The 23,504-nt window shown below is 46.2% G+C and overlaps 1 protein-coding gene across 2 annotated transcripts; it reads left to right on the forward strand.

Annotated features, from left to right (window-relative positions):
- Positions 1-3,314: 3,314 nt before the first annotated feature.
- LOC115006235 (gastrula zinc finger protein XlCGF26.1-like) lies at positions 3,315-23,504 on the forward strand. 2 transcript variants are annotated; one of them, XM_029428356.1, is made up of 3 exons: positions 3,315-3,617; positions 3,702-5,112; positions 22,394-23,504. In XM_029428356.1, exons 1-2 carry the CDS (start codon positions 3,320-3,322, stop codon positions 5,009-5,011), a joined length of 1,608 nt encoding a protein of 535 aa, XP_029284216.1. In that variant the 5' UTR covers positions 3,315-3,319; the 3' UTR covers positions 5,012-5,112; positions 22,394-23,504. The 2 variants fall into 2 exon arrangements, with proteins under 2 accessions (XP_029284216.1, XP_029284215.1); XM_029428355.1 differs by having other exon boundaries at positions 3,315-5,112.

Raw genomic sequence — 23,504 nt, forward strand, 5'->3', positions numbered from 1 at the left:
CTCATGAGAGACGAGCTCGTCTTTAATGTAGTCTGCCAGGCTGTGGAGGAAGGCGTGCACCAGTGCCTCGGAGTCCCACGAGCTGCGACTTGCCAGGGTACGAAAGTCTATGGAGAAGTCTGCCACCGTCCGATTGCCCTGGCGGGTGGTCAGCAGTGCTTGTGATGCTTCGGTTGTTGTTGAACCTAAGTCAAAGACCTTTAACATCTCCTCTTTGAAGGCACTGAAGGAGGCACAGGCTGGGGTCTGCCGGTCGAACTCTGCCGCTCCCCACAACCGAGCTCGGCCGGTGAGATGGGTAATGACGTAACCCACCCTGGCTCCCTCCGTCGAGAAAGTCCTGGGCTGTAATGCGAACTGCACTCGGCAGCTGGTCAGGAAGGCTCGGATCTGCTTCGGGTCACCGTCAAAGCGTTCCGGATGGCCAATCTTCGGTTCTGGAACAGACGAAACAGGAGTGGTGAGTAGCAGCAGGGCTTGGGCTAGTAGTTGTTGCTGCTGTTGTTGGCTGAGTTGGAGCAGGGAAGCGATATCGCCGGTCATCCGATTGATGTCTCCCTCAGTGAGTTCCAGTCGCTGTAGGGCAGACATCTCAGTCTCTACCTGCATGCTGGTCTGGGTGTGCGCTGGGTCCATGATGGTCAGATCGTTCTGTCAGGACAGACAGACGAGGACCCAGGAGCGCAATTTCGAGATCAAGGTTTTATTGAAACACACACACACACACAACAGAGCCGAATGAGGCACGGCAGTAGTACAGTTCAGGGATATTCAAAACTCGTAGTCGTAAGGCGGAAGGCAAGTCGGGTTTACCGGGGCTGGAGATCAGAGTAGTAGTAACAGGACTCCGGGATCACAGATCAGGAGTCAGAGTTGAAGGCAGGCAGGCAGGCAGGCAGGCAGGCAGGCAGGCAGGCAGGCAGGCAGGCAGGCAGGCAGGCAGGCAGGATTCCGATGCAGGCTTGCAGACGATCTGACAAGTGTGGACTGAAAAACTGGGCTTTCTATACAGGGCATGATTAGTGGTAAATGCAGTGCAGCTGGTAGGTTAACGAGGGTGGAGCAGAGCAGAGACAGGTGGAGGTAATCAGACAGAGTAGAGAGAGCAGGGACCAGAGTGGCACATAATTGAAAACAATTAGTGGTGTGACCAGGCAGGGAGAGGGCTCATGACAGCCCTGATCTTGAGAGAAAACATCATCTGTCATAATGGAAAAGAGAATTGTGCTAATGATACTGCCCTGAGGAGTACCCTTTTCTACCAAATACATTTCTAATAAGGCTGTCCCCATTCTGACTTTTATAAATCTATTAAATAAAAAACCTTTAATCTTTTTATGTTAATCATTCTTTCCATTATTTTTCCTCTGTGTGATGTTAGAGCTCTACAAGTTGAGATGGGTGAAAGGCTGTTACTTCTCCCTTAAGGAAATTGTGGACACATTAGCCAAACATGCTCTGAAACATAAAGAAATCATGGACATTGCACTCTGAAGCCAAATGAATAATCAAAAGAAGCATCATTGAGGAGTGGCAACACAGTTGGGATACAGGAAACACAGGATGACAACTTTATGCATTACAGTGAGAAGTGTTCACAGTGAGGACTGCTAGAAGGAGCACTAAAGAGGAGAACAGCTTAACAAGGCTGAGAGTAGAACATACCAGACTTAATGAAACACTGCACTTCATAAGGAAACCTCCCTCAGGGTTAGGTGAGCACTGTCAAGTAGAGCAGTCTTTCTCAAAGAGTGGTCCGTGAGCGACCACTAGTGGTCCGTGAGTATATTGGTAAAATGTCACATTTGAAATGAATATATTATAAGTTTAAAGTGTTTGTCAAACTGTTTAAAAATGAATAGTATAGACTAGAGTGTACCATAGATGTACAGACATAAACTCAGTAATAAATGTAATCTACGTTTCATATGATGTGTAAAATCTATCAGCATTCACCGTTTAAATCTATATGTATGTTGTAAAAAGCTGTAATATAGGAAAGAGAAATGATTATAGCGATGTTCCAGTGGGTGAGCTTCGGTCTGACTGTAGCACTTCTCTGGATGTTCGGCCATAAGGGTCAATGAGCTGAATGGATGTGTGTGAGGTTTTTTGACAACAAGCCAACATTTTGGGGATCCTGTTTCTATAACTGGAGTGACGGGGGGTGTGTGTGAACGAAATGCTTGTAGAATCCGTAGTTGTATTTGTATTGTTGATTTAATGTGTGAACGAGCGACATAGAGAAGGTCATATAAAGCTGTCATTTGTAATATATTGTTGGAGTGGTAAGCAGGCCTATTGTTTTTGGATATTTGGGGAGTTAGGGGGTCCGTGAGTGTTTTTGTATTGGTTAAGTGGTCCTTGGTCTGAAGAAGTTTGAGAAACACTGAAGTAGAGGAATCAGTGGAGCATGTCATTTTTCATTGCCAAAAATACTGTTGAGAACAAGAAACGCTAAAAAGAGAAATCAGGAAGCTTGGAGGGAAAGACCTGAGTCTTAAACATGTATTGGACCTTGGGTTAGGGAGTCTAGTCCAATATTTGAAAGAAACTGAGCTTATCAATATCATTTCATTTACAGTGAAGTGTATTCTTCTTCTTTTTAAGAGGATAGATGAGTCTAGTCCATCCTCCAACACAGTAGGTGGCGGTAATTCATCTGAACGCTGGTTGCCACCCGCCGTAAAACCACCCAGCGGAAGTAAACAGTACAGGCACTACTAGCGTTAGCTCAGCTCTCTGGATGAATGAAACTAGCAGGGACACGCTGTTGTAGTCGTTGCGTGCATGAATATTTGACTTCTAGTTCAGCAACAATGTCTTCAGTTGAGTGTTTGAGAGAGTTTGTCAACGAGCGACTAAATGCTGTTGCTGAAGAAATATTCGGAGTTTTCCAAGAAGCTGTCGTCGAGTACGAGGCAGAGATCCATCGTCAGCGCAGACTGCTGGATGTCGTTTGGAAACCGGAAATAAAGTTACACAGGATAGGTGAGTAACACGTAATAACACAAAACGGAGGAATTGTATGTATATTTAACCCCATGTGTTTTAATAGATTACGTTACTGGTACTAATTTGCTCGCATGTCTGCAGTAGTATCCTATTCCTTTTGTTCTCTGTCCCTCCAGAGCTCCCACAGCAACATGTCTGTAAGGAGGAGGAGGTCCTCTCTGACCAGCAGCTCTGTATTCAGGAGAGGAACTCCAGTCTGGACCAAGAGGACCCAGAGCCTCCACAGATTAAAGAGGAGCAGGAGGAACTCTGCACCAGTCAGGAGGGAGAGCAGCTTGTACTGAAGCAGGAGACTGATACCTTTATGTTGACTCCTACTGATGAGGAAAGTGACCACCAGCTCCTCTCTCACAACTCTCACGTAGCTGAGAGCCAAGATCAGAAAGGAGGCAAGCATGGAGACTCAGGCTCAACTAATGCAGAGCCAAGTCAACAGAATCTACATCACGAAAGTACAAGTCACACTAACAATGTAGACAACCCTCACCTGCCAGAGATGCACTGTGATACTCACACAGGTAAACAGCCTTTCAAATGTGACACATGTGGAAAAGACTTTCAGTATAAATCATTACTAGAGAAACATATAAGAACCCACACAGGTGAGAAGCCATATTCTTGTGAAACATGTGGGAAAAGATTTTCTCAGAAATCATCATTGGACTGTCATATAATATCCCACACAGGTGAGAAGCCATATTCTTGCAAAACATGTGGGAATGGATTCATGTCTAAATCGTCATTGGACTCTCATATAAGAATCCACACAGGTGAGAAGCCATATTCTTGCAAAACATGTGGGAAAAGATTTACTCAGAAATCAGGATTGGACTCTCATATAAGAACCCACACAGGTGAGAGGCCATATTCTTGCAAAACATGTGGGAAAAGATTTACTCAGAAATCAACATTAGACTCTCATATAAGAATCCACACAGGTGAGAAGCCATATTCTTGTAAAATATGTGGGAATGGATTTAGCACTAAATCAGCATTGAACTCTCATATGAGAATCCACACAGGTGAGAAGCCATATTCTTGTAAAATATGTGGGAATGGATTTAGCACTAAATCAGCATTGAACTATCATCTAAGAATCCACACAGGTGAGAAGCCATATTCTTGCAAAATATGTGGGAATGGATTTACTCAGAAATCAGGATTGGACACTCATATAAGAACCCACACAGATGAGAAGCCGTTTGCATGCAAAACATGTAGGAAGGCTTTCAGAAGTAATTCTCACTTGAAAATCCACATGAGAACCCACACAGGTGAGAAGCCATATTCTTGTAAAATATGTGGGAAAAGATTTACTCGTAAAACAACATTGGACTCTCATATAAGAACCCACACAGGTGAGAAGCCATATTCTTGTGAAACATGTGGGAAAAGATTTTGTAATAAATCAGGATTGGACTCTCATATAAGAACCCACACAGGTGAGAAGCCATATTCTTGTGAAACATGTGGGAAAAGATTTTCTAATAAATACACATTGGACTCTCATATAAGAATCCACACAGGTGAGAAGCCATATTCTTGCAAAACATGTGGGAAAAGATTTACTGAGAAATCAACATTGGACTCTCATATAAGAACCCACACAGGTGAGAGGCCATATTCTTGCAAAACATGTGGGAAAAAATTTACTCAGAAATCAGCATTGGACTCTCATATAAGATCCCACACAGGTGAGAAGCCATATTCTTGTAAAATATGTGGGAATGGATTTACTAATAAATCAGGATTGGACTCTCATATAAGAACCCACACAGGTGAGAGGCCATATTCTTGCAAAACATGTGGGAAAAAATTTACTAAGAAATCAGGATTGGACTCTCATATAAGATCCCACACAGCTGAGAAGCCATATTCTTGCAAAACATGCAAAACAAAATTCCGACGTAATTTTCACTTGAAAGTCCACATGAGAACGCACAGGGGGGAAAAGCTGCATCACTGCAGCACAGAGGGTCCAGAGATTAAAGAGTAACAGGAGGAACTAAAAGGAGTTTGACACTTCTGACTTCAGGGTTACACTCTGTAATAAGTGTTGGATCACACACTATGTCTACACACTACCTCAGCAATGAGGTCACTGAGGTTATTTCTTCGTTAGAGGAAGATTGTCCGTCTGTTTTGGGTTATTGGATTGCAATGGGATAGTGCTTGATCACCTGAACGTACAGGTGTAAATGCAGCCGTGATAGAGGACATGGCTGGTGGGATGCTGGGCTTCAGAAGCTTGTGTGTAATGCATACTGGTACATGCAGGCAGTCCCTGCACGGCTCCACAAGCAGGAGAACTCAGCTTTAGGATTCAGGGGGATCTATTGGCAGAAATGGAATATAGTATTCATAACTATGTTTTCTTTCGTCTATAATCACCTGAAACTAAGAATCGTTGTGTTTTCATTAGATTAGAATGAGCCCTTCATATCTACATGAGGAGCGTGTCCTCTTCCACTGAGACCACCATGTTGCCTCTTTAGTATCCCAGAACAGACGAACCAAACTCTGCTCTAGAAAGGGTCTTTCCTGTTTTTACATTACCGGAAGCCACTGTAGGTTCTCTCAACGCTTGCAAAAGGAGTATTCAGTTAGTTGCACCTGCAACCTCACCGCTAGATGCCACTAAATCCTACACACTGGACCTTTTTAAGGGGAACGTTTAATGTAACCGACAATGATGAACAAACTGTTAACCAGATGAATGTTACTGCATTGTATGAAACTTTTTAATTGAACAACGGTGACACTGAGCATGGATGATTGTAGCAACACAATAACACATTAATATAATGTGTTATACTACTGCACATTGTTTGAAGACTGACTGACAGAACATATTGCTGGAAAGGCCAGAAGATATAGAAGCTTAAGGAGAACGTATTCATATCACACATGTTAGTTACCAAGGTAGAATGGTGCATCACATTTTATGGTTTGTAAATAATGAATGTCTGTATAAATTGTTTTGAAGAGATGCTGTCAAGTAATTTCTTTCTAAATGCTGCAAACTTATTGTGATTTTAGAAAAATGTAAACCAATCAAATGTTAACGTTCATTAATGTTTTCTTATTTGTTTTTTCAGTTTTAATTTTTTTTGTAAATGCATTTGTATGAACATGGAGATAATGGTGTGTGTTGTATTTCATGCCAAGTAATTACAATAAATGAATTTACTTCCCTTAAAGATCTCCTTTATATCTCTCGCCTAATTCCTATTTCAGTTCTCTTGTATTTCAGTTATTTTATTTGGGGTACCCTGCAAAGAGATGCTGATAAAAGGTGTCCAAGCCCACCGAGGCAAATTTGTCCTTCAAATCTGAATCACACTACAAGTGTATTATTTCAAGTTGTATGGCGAGGGGCAGATCAGAAGCCTTGACTGTGAATGGCGAGCGAAAAACTGTAAATTCTGTCTCAAGTTCACCAAAGACCTGAAACCTTTGCTCAAACTCCCGCAGTAATCTCGTCTTTGTACCGATTCATGTCTGCATCAACACCGGTCGCACGCACATCTTTTATTATTTTTTTCAAAATATTTTTATTCACATGAAAAAGTGTAACAGCAAATAAGGCATTTTCATTTTTTTTTTTTTTAACAAAATAACCCTTACCCACTTTCCCTCAACCCAGCCCCATCCCCAACCCATCCCAACCCATCCCACCGACCCCTCTCCCGGAGCAATAAGGCAACAGTATATTAATTACATACCAAATGAAAGATACAATACTATACATGCACACATATACACATACCAGCATACATAAACACATGTAAACCTACACATACTAACACATATATCAAGGGATGTCACATGGGCTGCATGTGTGGTGGACAGGGGAGTAAAGATATTGGAATTATAGGCAGATACAGGGAGAATCCCTACAGCGACACTCTATCAAGGGGGAAGACGGTCTACATAACTGATCAGTGGTCTCCAATGAGCATAAAACTTATCTGAAGAACCCCGGAGAGTAAACTTAATTTTTTCCAACTTTAGGAGAGACATAGTATCGCTCAGCCACATTTTAAAAGAGGGTGGTAAAGGAGATTTCCACAAGAGAAGGATTTTCCTACGAGCAATCAAGGAGGTAAAGGCAATGACATTGGTTTGGGTGTTTGTCAAGTTGATTCCATCTGGGGGCCTACCGAAAATAGCTACATTCAACCCACCAGTATTCAGAGATAGTATCCTGACCCCCTGTCCACCACCAGTCCCTGTACCAGTTACATTAGCCATGACACCACGTATAGCATCGAAAGTGTCAGGTCAGCCCTAGAACATCCATAACTAAAAATGGAGAGAACAGTGTACATAAAAATGACAAAACAGAATGTAAATGAAATAGCTGCCTCCAACAAATGGAAACCCATAGCCCCATCAAGATCAATGTCCCACCCTTTCCTGCCCTCTCCCTCCCATCCCCTACTCCCCCTCTCTCTCACCTCCTCCCATTCCCCAGCCCCCCTGATAGGCTACAGCTTCCACGGGCGAGGGAAACCTTTTCTTAGCCCCGTTTCCCAGTGTGATCTGCAGGCGAGCAGGGAACAGAAGAGCCGGTCTGAGGCCTAGGTTGTACAGCTTTGACATGATGTCTCGGTACTTAGCCCGCTGTTCGAGGACCTCCTGTTTGAAGTCTTCGTAGATCTGCACTGGTGTCCCGCGGTAGCGGAGATCCCCTCGTCTCTTGCGGGCCTCCCGGACAATCAGATCCTTGTCCTGGTATCGATGTAAACGCATTATCACAGGTCGCGGCCTCATCCCCGGCTGCGGCTTAGCGGTTGGCGCTCTGTGTGCACGGTCCAGCTCGGGAGGGGATTGGAGAGTCTCAGCGCCTAGCAGCTCGACCAAAAGTTCTGAAAAGAAGGCTGTAGGCCGGGGTCCCTCAATAGACTCAGGAAGTCCAATGATTCTGATATTATTTCTGCGGCTCTGACCTTCCAGATCTGCGGTCTTCGCAGCTAGTTTGGCATTGCTATCTGCTAGCAATGCACACTTCTCCTCGAGTGAATTTAATGGCTGGTCTTGCAGGTTGGCATTGGACTCAAGAGAGTCAATTCGCTCACCATGTTCCGCTACCGTGGTCTGCGTAATGCTCAGTTTCACCTCCAGTACCGCAAAGGTAGCTTTAAAATCAGCTGAAATTCTCTGTGCTCTTCAAGCAGGTTAATTATGCTAGCCATGTCCGGGCCAGCTACTGAGACAGCAGTTTCGGCCTTTTTTGCCTTATTCATCGCTGTTTTCGATGCAGTTTTCGACATCACATCGGCCTGTACTAATTTAGAGTCCAAATTATGTTCACAAATACTGTTTTAGCTCAAATTCGGTGGTTATAAATGAAATGTTCATAAAGTAGAGTCGTGGGAGAACGAGACAACGCTTTCTTGAATTATAAAAGACTTAGTTGACCGGTTCTACAGAAGCCTTGAGAGACAAGTGAGGGGAAACAGTTTGATCTAAATAGTTTTTCTTTATGTGTTTATGACTTAAAAGTTCAGTGTGTAAGATCTGCCAGAATATAAACCATTAAAACAATGAACATTATGAACAGAGTGTGAAGGTAACAGTGTTGATGTCTGTGTTGTGTTGCAGAGATATCTACTGAAGTTAGCAAATTATAAGACAGCAGTGTTTTCTGACCGGAGATCAGAGTTTAAAATACATCTAAATACATTTCTAACCAACTAAAGACATGACAGTAATGTTACATAACTTTCTCTCACACAATATGTACCTTATGTTTAGAGAGCATGGAGAAAGTAAGACTCAGCTGTTTAAAGCATTGTAACGCTGCACTAAAACATAAATGCACTTGTTGCTCCCGTAATGTGCAGTGTTAAACTCAGCATGCTTACCAACGAACGGTGAATGAAACAGCTGTCTGTTAGTTTTGGGACAAAGCATCTGTACGTTTCATTGTCTGACAGATTTACTAAGGAGATGTGCAGAGTCACGACTCCTCTGGACAGGTATCCATGATTGAGAGTTGCTCTGTTTCTGTATTCATCACTTGGTGCACCAGGGTCGTCCCATGCTCCTCGAGAGAAGTGCACCACCTTGTTCTTAATGGTATTACATTCCACTGCGCGAGTGGACAAGTTGATAGGGGGGTCCAGAAAACATTGAAAAGTGACGTCATCACCTTCAACCGCGTGGATCAGCTGAGTTTGAGGAGAGAGACGAGACAGTCCTGGAGAAACAGAGGAAACATCATCACAGCTTGAACACTTGTGAAGGACAAACATTTATGTTCTTTTTAATTTAGTGGTGCAAACATTCCTCAAATGTAAATGTGGAGCTCCATCTCAGACCTCTCAGAAGAAGAAACAGTCCTCTTGAAATGAAACTCCATAATCAAACCAAAGCGTCAGTGAACAGAGATGATCGTCAAAGTGACTGCTGCTCCTCAGCGCTTTTTATTGACGTTCTTTGGCAGTCCTTGTTTGTGGGCGTGTTTTTCGCGGTCCTTCTTTGTGGGCGTTTCTTTTGGCGATCCTCACCTTTTTTGTGGGCATTTTTTGGCGGTCCGCCAAACACTGAGTTCTCAGGCTCACTGATGGTGAGGCTCAGGCGCCCGTCCTTGTCAGCCTTTTTTTTGTGGGCGTTTTTTGGCGTTTTTGGAAGTTTTTTGACGTTTTTTGGTGGCCCTTGTCAAGGCGGTCCGCCAAAAAAAAGGCTGACAAGGACGGGCGCCTGAGCCTCACCCACAAAAACTGTGGCCGGTTTTTGGCGGTCCTTGTTTGTGGGCGTGTTTTTTGGCGGTCCTTGTTTGTGGGTGGTTTTTGGCGGTCCTTGTTTTTGGCGTGTTTTAGGCGGTCTTTGTTAGTGGGCGTGTTTTTAGCGGTCTTTGTTTGTGGGCGGTTGTGTACAAAATTTGTTTGGGGAGTTGTCTAATACTGAGTAGAAGACTGTTAGCATTTAGCTATTAGGTAAAGTATCTGGATTGCCTTTAGAGGAGAAGGAGAGTATTAGATTTGGGAGGCCTCAGTCTAATTTTGGCTGTTGGTTGTGATTAAGAGAAGTTTGTCTGTCTAGACATAGGTTGGTGAATGTTTTCCTGAGCTCCCTCCTTGTCACCTCCTTTCGAGCCAGGTTGTGACCGTTTATATTATTGAAGTTATGTTGAATATTTGTGGGAAACACAGAACAGTTAACACCCCTGGGTTTGGTACAGCCTAATTGTCAAGGCTATATAAGGCTGCTCTTTGGGAAATAGAGGGGTAGTAGGATGGCCTCAGGCATGAATGCAGTCAATTGTGACAGCTGGTTTATGACACTGTATTCTGTGTTCTTTAGCTTTTGATCGGGGGGCATGAACCTCAAAAAGCACAACTTTGTGGTCAGAGATAGGAAACTCGGCATCGGTGACATTACAAGGAGTAATACCAGTGGAGCAGATCAAGTCCAATATGTGGTCTTTATTATGGGTAGGAAAGTTAACATGTTGTGTGATACTAAGACAGTCGAGGAGTGAGATGAAGTCATTGGCAAAAACACTGGATGGGTCGTTAATGTGGATGTTAAAGTCTCCACTGAGAATAACAGTGGGGGACATTGCACATACAGATGTTAATAATGAGGAAAATTCAGTGAGAAAAACAGCAGAGGGTTTTGGTGGTCTGTAGATGGTGACAATAATGATGGGTTTGGGGCCTGAGAGTTTAACAGCTAGACATTCAAAGGAAGAGTGATGGGGGACAGTGACAGCAGTGACTTTGATGTCCTTACGGTGGAGCAAGGCGACACTACTGTGTTGGAGGGTGGACTAGACTCGACTCATCTATCCCCTTAAAAAAAGAAGAAAGAAGAAGAATACACTTCACTGTAAATTAAATGATATTGATAAGCTCAGTTTCTTTCAAATATTGGACTAGTCTCCCTAACCCAATGTCCAATACATGTTTAAGACTCAGTTCTTTCCCTCCAAGCTTCCTGATTTCTTTTTTTAGCGTTTCTCGTTCTCAACAGTATTTTTGGCAGTGAAAAATGACATGCTCCACTGATTCCTCTACTTGACAGTGCTCACATAATCCTGAGGGAGGTTTCCTTATGAAGTGCAGTGTTTCTTTAAGTCTGGTATGTCCTACTCTCAGCCTTGTTAAACTGTTCTCCTCTTTAGTGCTCCTTCTAGCTGTCCTCACTGTGAACACTTCTCACTGTAATGCGTAAAGTTATCGTCCTGTGTTTCCTGTATCCCAACTGTGTTGCCAGTCCTCAATGATGCTTCTTTTGACTATTCCTTTGGCTTCAGAGTGCAATGTCCATTATTTCTTTATGTTTCAGAGCATGTTTGGCTAATGTGTCCACAATTTCCTTAAGGGAGAAGTAACGGCATTTCACCCATCTCAACCTGTAGAGCAGACACTGGAGCATACCTGTCAATCCTCCCGTTTTTCCCGGGATTATCCCGTATTTGTAACCTTTCAACAAAAAAAAAAAAATAGGCCTAATTAAAAAAGGTGTACAGTGGCCTCTGATAGAGCAGGTGGTAGTATTATGTTTAACTTTAGCTGAAAAACGTTATGCGCCAGTAAACACATAGAAGACGAACTGCCAAACAAGTTAAAACTTTATGTAAGTACCAATAGGAGGAGACCTTCCCTTATTTATTAAAAGCAGAGTCGCAAGAAAAAAAGCAAAACCGTCCAAGCACAAGCACGAGGCACAAAACATACACTGTCAATGACTTCATGTGTGACAAGAACTGTGTTGGAGGCAAACCAAGTGACCATAGCTGAGGGAAAGATGTCGATGCTTTGCGCCAAAAATAATGTAGCCTTCAGCTTCTGCGGTGATTACAGTTGCAGTGTAGCGGACATGTTTCCCGACTCTTTCCTGACATCGCAAGGAAGTCCTCGTGGCGGAAACAAAAGCCACACAACTAATCCATCATCAAATACATTGATGATAATAAATAAAATACATAAATCTTATAAACATGTCTGTACAAGTAATACATACTTTAAATAAACATGTATTACTTGAATGTATACCCATCCCTTATGTGTTTATGTTTACATTGGTGGCTGAGAGCTGCTAAGATATGGGCGGAGTCCGGCAAAAAAATTCCCTTATTTTGAAATTCTAATGTTGACAGGTATGCACTGGAGTAGTTTAGAAAGCACCACAACAAAGTCTCAAACCTTTTTTAATGAAGTTTGTGCAGCTAAACCATAAGAAACACACCCATAATCTAATCAGTGATGGATAAATATTTTTAATAGTGGACTAACTACAGGGACAGTCCCCCTGGAGCATCTCAGGGTTAAGTACCTTGCTCAGGGGTACAATGGTGGCAGCCCTGGTATTGAACTCACAATCATTTGGTGTTCTGTTTGGAAGGCATACCATTAGACCACCAGGCCATCACCACCTAGCTAGCACCTGCCAGTTCCCCAATCTGATCTTGTTAGACATGTCATTACATTCAATATCATTTTACACTTGTTGGTGTTTATCTTATGAATATGTTCACTCCATGTTAGCTCTCCATCCATCCATCCATCCATCGTCTACTGCTTGTCCGGGGTTGGGTCGCAGGGACAACAGCTGCTCCAGTAAGGAACCCCAAATTTCTCTTCTCCGGGCCACATCCGCCATCTCAAACTGGGGGATCCCAAGGCATTCCCAGGCCAGTGAGGAGATATAATCTCACCACCGAGTCCTGGGTCTTCCCCGGGGTCTCTTCCCAGCTGGACGTGCCTGGAACACCTCCCTAGGGAGGCGGCCAGGTGGCATCCTTTCTAGATGCCCGAACCACCTCAACTGGCTCTACTATGAGTCTGGCATGGGTGGCTGAGCTTCTCACCCTATCTCTAAGGGAGACGCCAGCCACCTGTTTGAGAAAACCCATTTCGGCCGCTTGTACCCGTGATCTCGTTCATGACCCAGCCTTCATGACCATAGGTGAGGGTAGGAATGAAGATCGCCCGGAAGATCGAGAGCTTTGCCTTCTGGCTCAGCTCCCTTTTCATGCGGTAAAGCGAATGTAATACCGCCCCCGCTGCTCCGATTCTCCGGCCAATCTCTCGCTCCATTGTGCCCTCACTCGCGAACAAGACCCTGAGGTACTTGAACTCCTTCACTTGGGGTAAGGGCTCATTCCCTACCCAGAGTAGGCAATCCACCAGTTTCCTGCTGAGAGCCATAGCCTCAGATTTCGAGGTGCTGATCCTCATCCCAACCGCTTCACACTCGGCTGCGAACCGATCCAGTGACTGTTGAAGCTCACAGACCGATGAAGCCATCAGGACCACATCCAACCACATACCTAAAAATCTGAAAACTTCCTCGTTCTATCCGTTGTCCATACATATTTATTTGTGCATCAACCCCTCTTTTTCTGCTGAACAATACTGTTTTAGTTTTTCCCCATTGAAAACTTGAATCCCCACGAATATGATCACTTTTCAACCACATTAACTGCCTCTTGTATTTTTCCCATAATATGATCGCTGTTCTTTCCTCTTTTCCACAAGGTCCCATCATCAGCAAACAATGACCGTCCAATATCGCCCTGTGTCAGGACAGACAGACAGACGAGGACCCAGGAGCGCAATTTCGAGATCAAGGTTTTATTGAAACACACACACACAACAGGGCCGAATGAGGCACGGCAGTAGTACAGTTCAGGGATATTCAAAACTCGTAGTCGTAAGGCGGAAGGTAAGTCGGGTTTACCGGGGCTGGAGATCAGAGTAGTAGTAACAGGTCCGGGATCACAGATCAGGAGTCAGAGTTGAAAGCAGGCAGGCAGGCAGGCAGGATTCCGATGCAGGCTTGCAGACGATCTGACAAGTGTGGACTGAAAAACTGGGCTTTCTATACAGGGCATGATTAGTGGTAAATGCAGTGCAGGTGGTAGGTTAACAAGGGTGGAGCAGAGCAGAGACAGGTGGAGGTAATCAGACAGAGTAGAGAGAGCAGGGAGCAGAGTGGCACATAATTGAAAACAATTAGTGGCGTTACCAGGCAGGGAGAGGGCTCATGACAGGACCCCCCCCCAAGGGACGGACCCAGAAGTCCCCAAGAAACACCACCAAGCCGGGCGGGAGGAGGTGGAGCCGGCGGAGGGTCAGAATTCCTCTGAGCGGTCAGAGTCCATATCCTCAGCGGCACCGTCTCCATCAGAAGACTCGACATCCGAGGGCCCCAGCTCAGAACCAGGTTCACGGTCAGGATTAGACACCGGAGCAGGGGCAGCAGGGCCTGGAAGTGGATCTACATGGCAAGAAGCCCTGCGCCGACCCCGTCGGAGAGATGGCTGGTCAGGGTGTTGGCGATGGAATTCAGTGATGAGGGCCGGATCCACAATTCTTCCAGCGGGAACCCAAGACCTCTCTTCAGGACCATAACCCTCCCAGTCCACCAGATATTGGATGCCCCTACCCCTTCGTCGAGAGCGGAGCAGTCGCCGGACCGTGTAGACGGGGCCACCGTCGAGGAAGCGCGGAGGAGGAGGCGGTGGTGCTGCTGGGACCAGTGGGCTCTCATGTACAGGTCTGAGCTTGGAGACGTGGAAGGTGGGATGTACCTTCATGGTCTTGGGTAGCAGTAGTTGGACTGCCGTAGGGCTGATGACCCTCTGTATGGGAAAGGGTCCAATGAAGCGAGGCGCCAGTTTCCGCGACTCCACCCGCAGTGGTATATCTCGAGCCGACAACCAGACCTTCTGTCCGACATGGTAAACTGGTGCTGGGGTCCTCCTCCGATTAGCTCCGATAGCATAGCTTGCACTGGACTTCAGGAGTGTGGCGCGAGCCTGGGCCCATGTGCGGCGGCAGCGGCGGGCATAGGCGAGCGCAGAGGGACAGGTAGCATCTCCCTCCTGACTGGTAAATAGAGGTGGTTGATATCCATAAACACATTGAAAGGGGGAGAGTCCGGTGGCAGAACTGGTGAGTGAGTTGTGGGCATATTCTACCCAGAGAAGATGTTGGGCCCAAGCACGGGGGTTGCGTGAGGTCACACACACCTCAGTGCCTTCTCCAGCTCCTGGTTCATGCGCTCCGTTTGACCATTCGACTGTGGGTGGAATCCCGATGACAGACTGGCGGTGGCCCCAAGAAGGTTGCAGAATTCCTTCCAGAAGGCCGCAGAGAATTGAGGGCCTCGGTCTGACACAATATCCCTGGGCAGACCATGGACTCGAAACACATGTTCCAAGACCATCCGGGCGGTCTCCTTTGCAGTTGGCAGCTTTGGGAGGGGCACGAAGTGGGTCATTTTACTGAAGCGGTCAACGATGGTGAGGACGACAGTGTTTCCTTCAGATTGCGGAAGGCCCGTAACGAAGTCCAGGGAGATATGGGACCAGGGTCGCATGGGCACTGGCAGAGGCTGGAGTAACCCAGCTGGGGGCTGACTGGGGGTCTTGTGCTGGTTGCAAGTGGGGCAAGCTCTAACAAACTCCTGGATATCTTTCCTCATCAACGGCCACCAGAAACGTTGGGAGAGCAGATGGAGGGTGCGTGTGATTCCGGGGTGACAGGCCAGGCGAGAGTTGTGCCCCCACTGAATCACCTGAGACCTCAGATCTGCTGGGACAAAGAGACGGTTAGAGGGGCATACACTGGGGCTCGGCTGGTTCCGGGATGGCTTCTCTGACCTGCTCCTCAATGTCCCAGGTCAAGGCAGCAACAACACAGGGGCTTGGGAGGATGGTTGTCGGCTCCTCATTGGATGCCTCATCCTTCTGAAACATCCTGGAGAGTGCGTCGGGCTTAATATTGTGGGAGCCAGGACGGTAGGAGAGCGTGAAGTTAAAACGGGTGAAGAATAATGACCACCGACGCTGGCGAGAGTTCAGCCTCCTGGCTGTCTGGATATACTCCAGGTTTTTATGATCTGTCCAGACCACAAACGGAACTTTAGACCCCTCCAACCAGTGGCGCCACTCCTCGAGGGCGAGCTTGACGGCCAGTAGCTCAGCGGTTGCTGATGTCGTAGTTGCATTCTGCTGGAGTCAGTCTACGGGAGTAAAAGGCACAGGGGTGCATCTTGCCATCCTCTGCTGCTCGTTGGGAAAGCACCGCTCCAACTCCTACATCCGAAGCATCCACCTCCACCACAAACTGCCGTCCAGCGTCAGGCATTTGGAGAATAGGGCCTGAGGTGAAACGAGCTTTGAGGGTCTTGAAGGCTTTGTCAGCGGCTGCTGTCCACTGAAACGGCTGTTTCACGCTGGTCAGCGCAGTGAGTGGTGCTGCCACTGTGCTGTAACCCCGGATGAATCTCCTATAAAAGTTGGCGAACCCCAGGAACTGCTGCAGTTTTTTTACGGGTCTCTGGAACCGACCACGACATCACAGCAGACACCTTTGCAGGATCCATTTGAACGCTGCCTTCGGTCACCACATAACCCAGGAATGAGATAGACTTGGCGTGGAACTCGCACTTCTCTGCCTTCACGAAGAGAGAGTTCTCCAGCAACCGGCGTAGAACCAACTGGACATGGTGAGTGTGTTCTGTCTGAGTCTTTGAAAAGATCAAAATGTCGTCAAGGTAAACGAAAACAAACTTATTGAGCATGTCGTTTACCAGCGCCTGGAACACTCCCGGGGCATTGGTGAGACCGAACGGTATGACGAGATATTCATAGTGTCCTGTTGGAGTGTTTGAACGCAGTCTTCCACTCGTCACCCTCTCTCATCCGCACCAGATGGTAGGCATTCCGCAGGTCTAGCTCGGTGAACACTGTGGCCCCTTGCAGCAGTTCAAAGGCAGAGGAGAGTAGGGGTAGAAGATAACGATTCTTGACTGTAATGTCGTTCAAGCCCCGGTAATCGATGCACGGACGGAGAGAGCCATCCTTTTTTCCGACAAAGAAGAATCCCGCTCCCGTGGGGGAAGATGATGGACGGATTATGCCGGTGGCCAGTGAGTTGTTTATGTAGTCCTCCATGGCTTTTCTTTCTGGGGCTGACAGCGAGTAGAGACGGCCCTTCGGGGGTGTGGTGCCAGGCAGAAGGTCGATGGCGCAGTCATATGGTCTGTGTGGTGGCAGAGACGTGGCCTTGGACTTGTTGAACACCTCTCTCAAGTTGTGATAACAGGCTGGAACATTGGATATGTCGGGGGTGGTGCTGGAAGCTCCCCGGTCGATTGGCAAGATGGCTCCCTTTAAGCAGGTCCGATGGCAGCCCCTCCCCCACTCGCGTATTGTGCCTGTTTCCCAGTCAAGTTGGGGGTTATGAAGACGGAGCCACGGAAATCCAAGGATGAGTGGTTGGCCGGGTGAGGGTAGGAGGTGGAACTGGATGGACTCCTGGTGGTTTCCTGACAGCAGAATTGTCACAGGGGCCGTGATGTGAGTGATGGTGCCGAGACGGTGTCCATCCAGGGCTCGTGCAGGAACGGGTGGAGTGAGTTGTTGACGGTTCACGCCCAGTTGCCGCGCGAGCTCTGTGTCCATTATGTTTGTTTCGGCTCTGGAATCCACTAGGGCGGCCAGGGTGTGAGTTGTGTCGGAAAGTCGAAGGCGGAGCTGGAGCAGGGGTTTTCGGATGGGGGGAGACTGAAGATGTATTGAGCTCACCAGGATCTCCCCTACACCTGGTGAGCTGCGGCTTTTGACGGGCAGGTGTTGACACGATGACCCTCGCCACCGCAGTAGAGACAAAGGTTTGAGGCTAGACGGCGCCGTCGCTCCTCGGGGGTGAGGGAGACGCGACCAATCTCCATGGGCTCAGGTTGATTGAGTTGGCTTTGGGGCTTGACAGGCGGGGGGTGGAACGTGGAGGACTCCCCCCGAATGCGGATGGCTGGTTGACTCAGACGCCCTCTCTCTCTTCTGCGGGTCTGGATACGCCGATCAATGGCGTCATCAAGTGTCTTGGGCTGCTCATGAGAGACGAGCTCGTCTTTAATGTAGTCTGCCAGGCTGTGGAGGAAGGCGTGCACCAGTGCCTCGGAGTCCCACGAGCTGCGACTTGCCAGGGTACGAAAGTCTATGGAGAAGTCTGCCACCGTCCGATTGCCCTGGCGGGTGGTCAGCAGTGCTTGTGATGCTTCGGTTGTTGTTGAACCTAAGTCAAAGACCTTTAACATCTCCTCTTCGAAGGCACTGAAGGAGGCACAGGTTGGGGTCTGCCGGTCGAACTCTGCCGCTCCCCACAACCGAGCTCGGCCGGTGAGATGGGTAATGACGTAACCCATCCTGGCTCCCTCCGTCGAGAAGGTCCTGGGCTGTAATGCGAACTGCACTCGGCAGCTGGTCAGGAAGGCTCGGATCTGCTTCGGGTCACCGTCAAAGCGGTCCGGATGGCCAATCTTCGGTTCTGGAACAGACGAAGCAGGAGTGGCCGCATTGGTGAGTAGCAGCAGGGCTTGGGCTAGTAGTTGTTGCTGCTGTTGTTGGCTGAGTTGGAGCAGGGAAGCGATATCGCCGGTCATGCGATTGATGTCTCCCTCAGTGAGTTCCAGTCGCTGTAGGGCAGACATCTCAGTCTCTACCTGCATGCTGGTCTGGGCGTGCGCTGGGTCCATGATGGTCAGATCGTTCTGTCAGGACAGACAGACGAGAACCCAGGAGCGCAATTTCGAGACACACACACAACAGGGCCGAATGAGGCACGGCAGTAGTACAGTTCAGGGATATTCAAAACTCGTAGTCGTAAGGCAAGTCGGGTTTACCGGGGCTGGAGATCAGAGTAGTAGTAACAGGTCCGGGATCACAGATCAGGAGTCAGAGTTGAAAGCAGGCAGACAGACAGACAGACAGGACAGGCAGGCAGGCAGGCAGACAGGCAGACAGGCAGACAGGCAGACAGGCAGACAGACAGGCAGACAGGCAGGCAGACAGGCAGGCGATCTGACAAGTGTGGACTGAAAAACTGGGCTTTCTATACAGGGCATGATTAGTGGTAAATGCAGTGCAGCTGGTAGGTTAACGAGGGTGGAGCAGAGCAGAGACAGGTGGAGGTAATCAGACAGAGTAGAGAGAGCAGGGACCAGAGTGGCACATAATTGAAAACAATTAGTGGTGTGACCAGACAGGGAGAGGGCTCATGACAGCCCTGATCTTGAGAGAAAACATCATCTGTCATAATGGAAAAGAGAATTGTGCTAATGATACTGCCCTGAGGAGTACCCTTTTCTACCAAATACATTTCTAATAGGCTGTCCCCATTCTGACTTTTATAAATCTATTAAATAAAAAACCTTTAATCTTTTTATGTTAATCATTCTTTCCATTATTTTTCCTCTGTGTGATGTTAGAGCTCTACAAGTTGAGATGGGTGAAAGGCTGTTACTTCTCCCTTAAGGAAATTGTGGACACATTAGCCAAACATGCTCTGAAACATAAAGAAATCATGGACATTGCACTCTGAAGCCAAATGAATAATCAAAAGAAGCATCATTGAGGAGTGGCAACACAGTTGGGATACAGGAAACACAGGATGACAACTTTATGCATTACAGTGAGAAGTGTTCACAGTGAGGACTGCTAGAAGGAGCACTAAAGAGGAGAACAGCTTAACAAGGCTGAGAGTAGAACATACCAGACTAATGAAACACTGCACTTCATAAGGAAACCTCCCTCAGGGTTAGGTGAGCACTGTCAAGTAGAGCAGTCTTTCTCAAAGAGTGGTCCGTGAGCGACCACTAGTGGTCCGTGAGTATATTGGTAAAATGTCACATTTGAAATTAATATATTATAAGTTTAAAGTGTTTGTCAAACTGTTTAAAAAATGAATAGTATAGACTAGAGTGTACCATAGATGTACCGACATAAACTCAGTAATAATGTAATCTACGTTTCATATGATGTGTAAAATCTATCAGCATTCACCTTTAAAATCTATATGTATGTTGTAAAAAGCATGGTAATATAGGAAAGAGAATGATTATAGCGATGTTCCAGTGGGTGAGCTTCGGTCTGAACTGTAGCACTTCTCTGGATGTTCGGCCATAAGGGTCAATGAGCTGAATGGATGTGTGTGAGGTTTTTTGACAACAAGCCAACATTTTGGGGATCCTGTTCTATAACTGGAGTGACGGGGGGTGTGTGTGAACGAAATGCTTGTAGAATCCGTAGTTGTATTTGTATTGTTGATTTAAGTGTGTGAAACGAGCGACATAGAGAAGGTCATATAAAGCTGTCATTTGTAATATATTGTTGGAGTGGTAAGCAGGCCTATTGTTTTTGGATATTTGGGGAGTTAGGGGGGTCCGTGAGTGTTTTTGTATTGGTTAAGTGGTCCTTGGTCTGAAGAAGTTTGAGAAACACTGAAGTAGAGGAATCAGTGGAGCATGTCATTTTTCATTGCCAAAAATACTGTTGAGAACAAGAAACGCTAAAAGAGAAATCAGGAAGCTTGGAGGGAAAGACCTGAGTCTTAAACATGTATTGGACCTTGGGTTAGGGAGTCTAGTCCAATATTTGAAAGAAACTGAGCTTATCAATATCATTTCATTTACAGTGAAGTGTATTCTTCTTCTTTTAAGAGGATAGATGAGTCTAGTCCATCCTCCAACACAGTAGGTGGCGGTAATTCATCTGAACGCTGGTTGCCACCCGCCGTAAAACCACCCAGCGGAAGTAAACAGTACAGGCACTACTAGCGTTAGCTCAGCTCTGTGGATGAATGAAACTAGCAGGGACACGCTGTTGTAGTCGTTGCGTGCATGAATATTTGACTTCTAGTTCAGCAACAATGTCTTCAGTTGAGTGTTTGAGAGAGTTTGTCAACGAGCGACTAAATGCTGTTGCTGAAATATTCGGAGTTTTCCAAGAAGCTGTCGTCGAGTACGAGGCAGAGATCCATCGTCAGCGCAGACTGCTGGATGTCGTTTGGAAACCCGAAATAAAGTTACACAGGATAGGTGAGTAAAACGTAATAACACAAAACGGAGGAATTGTATGTATATTTAACCCCATGTGTTTTAATAGATTACGTTACTGGTACTAATTTGCTCGCATGTCTGCAGTAGTATCCTATTCCTTTTGTTCTCTGTCCCTCCAGAGCTCCCACAGCAACATGTCTGTAAGGAGGAGGAGGTCCTCTCTGACCAGCAGCTCTGTATTCAGGAGAGGAACTCCAGTCTGGACCAGAGGACCCAGAGCCTCCACAGATTAAAGAGGAGCAGGAGGAACTCTGCACCAGTCAGGAGGGAGAGCAGCTTGTACTGAAGCAGGAGACTGATACCTTTATGTTGACTCCTACTGATGAGGAAAGTGACCACCAGCTCCTCTCTCACAACTCTCATGTAGCTGAGAGCCAAGATCAGAAAGGAGGCAAGCATGGAGACTCAGGCTCAACTAGAAAGCAGAGCCAGTCAACAGAATCTACATCACGAAAGTACAAGTCACACTAACAATGTAGACACCCTCACCTGCCAAGATGCACTGTGATACTCGCACAGGTAAACTGCCTTTCAAATGTGACCACATGTGGAAAAGACTTCAGTATAAATCATTACTAGAGAAAACATCTGAGAACCCACACAGTGAGAAGCCATATTCTTGTGAAACATGTGGGAAAAGATTTTCTCAGAAATCATCATTGGACTGTCATATAATATCCCCACAGGTGAGAAGCCATATTCTTGCAAAACATGTGGGAATGGATTCATGTTTAAATCGTCATTGGACTACATATAAGAATCCACACAGGTGAGAAGCCATATTCTTGGCAAAACATGTGGGAAAAGATTTACTAATAAATCAACATTAGACTCTCATATAAGAATCCACACGGTGAGAAGCCATATTCTTGTAAAATATGTGGGAATGGATTTGCACTAAATCAGCATTGAACTCTCATATGAGAATCCACACAGGTGAGAAGCCATATTCTTGTAAAATATGTGGGAATGGATTTAGCACTAAATCAGCATTGACTCTCATATGAGTATCTTTCCTCATCTCAACGGCCACCAGAAACGTTGGAGAGCAGATGGAGGGTGCGTGTGATTCCAGGGTGACAGGCCAGGCGCGAGTTTGTGCCCCCACTGAATCACCTGAGACCTCAGATCTGCTGGGACAAAGAGACGGTTAGAGGGGCATGCACTGGGGCTCGGCTGGTCCGGATGGCTTCTCTGACCTGCTCCTCATGTCCCAGGTCAAGCAGCAATAACACAGGGGCTTGGGAGGATGGTTGTCGGCTCCTCATTGGATGCCTCATCCTTCTGAAACATCCTGGAGAGTGCGTCGGGCTTAATATTGTGGGAGCCAGACGGTAGGAGAGCGTGAAGTTAAAACGGGTGAAGAATAATGACCACCGACGCTGGCGGGTTCAGCCTCCTGGCTGTCTGGATATACTCCAGGTTTTTATGATCTGTCCAGACCACAAACGAACTTTAGACCCCTCCAACCAGTGGCGCCACCCTCAGGCGACTTGACGCCAGTGCTCGCAATGAGGTCACTGAGGTTATTTCTTCGTTAGAGGAAAATTGTCCGTCTGTTTTGGGTTATTGGATTGCAATGGGATAGTGCTTGATCACCTGAACGTACAGGTGTAAATGCAGCCGTGATAGAGGACATGGCTGGTGGGATGCTGGGCTTCAGAAGCTCGTGTGTAATGCATACTGGTACATGCAGGCAGTCCCTGCACGGCTCCGCGAGCAGGAGAACTCAGCTTTAGGATTCAGGGGGATCTATTGGCAGAAATGGAATATAGTATTCATAACTATGTTTTCTTTCGTCTATAATCACCTGAAACTAAGAATTGTTGTGTTTTCATTAGATTAGAATGAGCCCTTCATATCTACATGAGGAGCGTGTCCTCTTCCACTGAGACCACCATGTTGCCTCTTTAGTATCCCAGAACAGACGAACCAAACTCTGCTCTAGAAAGGGTCTTTCCTGTTTTTACATTACCGGAAGCCACTGTAGGTTCTCTCAACGCTTGCAAAAGGAGTATTCAGTTAGTTGCACCTGCAACCTCACCGCTAGATGCCACTAAATCCAACACACTGGACCTTTTTAAGGGGAAAGTTTAATGTAACCGACAATGATGAACAAACTGTTAACCAGATGAATGTTACTGCATTGTATGAAACTTTTTAATTGAACAACGGTGACACTGAGCATGGATGATTGTAGCAACACAATAACACATTAATATAATGTGTTATACTACTGCACATTGTTTGAAGACTGACTGACAGAACATATTGCTGGAAAGGCCAGAAGATATAGAAGCTTAAGGAGAACGTATTCATATCACACATGTTAGTTACCAAGGTAGAATGGTGCATCACATTTTATGGTTTGTAAATAATGAATGTCTGTATAAATTGTTTTGAAGAGATGCTGTCAAGTAATTTCTTTCTAAATGCTGCAAACTTATTGTGATTTTAGAAAAATGTAAACCAATCAAATGTTAACGTTCATTAATGTTTTCTTATTTGTTTTTTCAGTTTTAATTTTTTTTGTAAATGCATTTGTATGAACATGGAGATAATGGTGTGTGTTGTATTTCATGCCAAGTAATTACAATAAATGAATTTACTTCCCTTAAAGATCTCCT

This window comes from Cottoperca gobio, unplaced genomic scaffold (genome assembly GCF_900634415.1).
Source record: "Cottoperca gobio unplaced genomic scaffold, fCotGob3.1 fCotGob3_70arrow_ctg1, whole genome shotgun sequence".
Classification (NCBI taxonomy): Eukaryota; Metazoa; Chordata; class Actinopteri; order Perciformes; family Bovichtidae; genus Cottoperca; species Cottoperca gobio.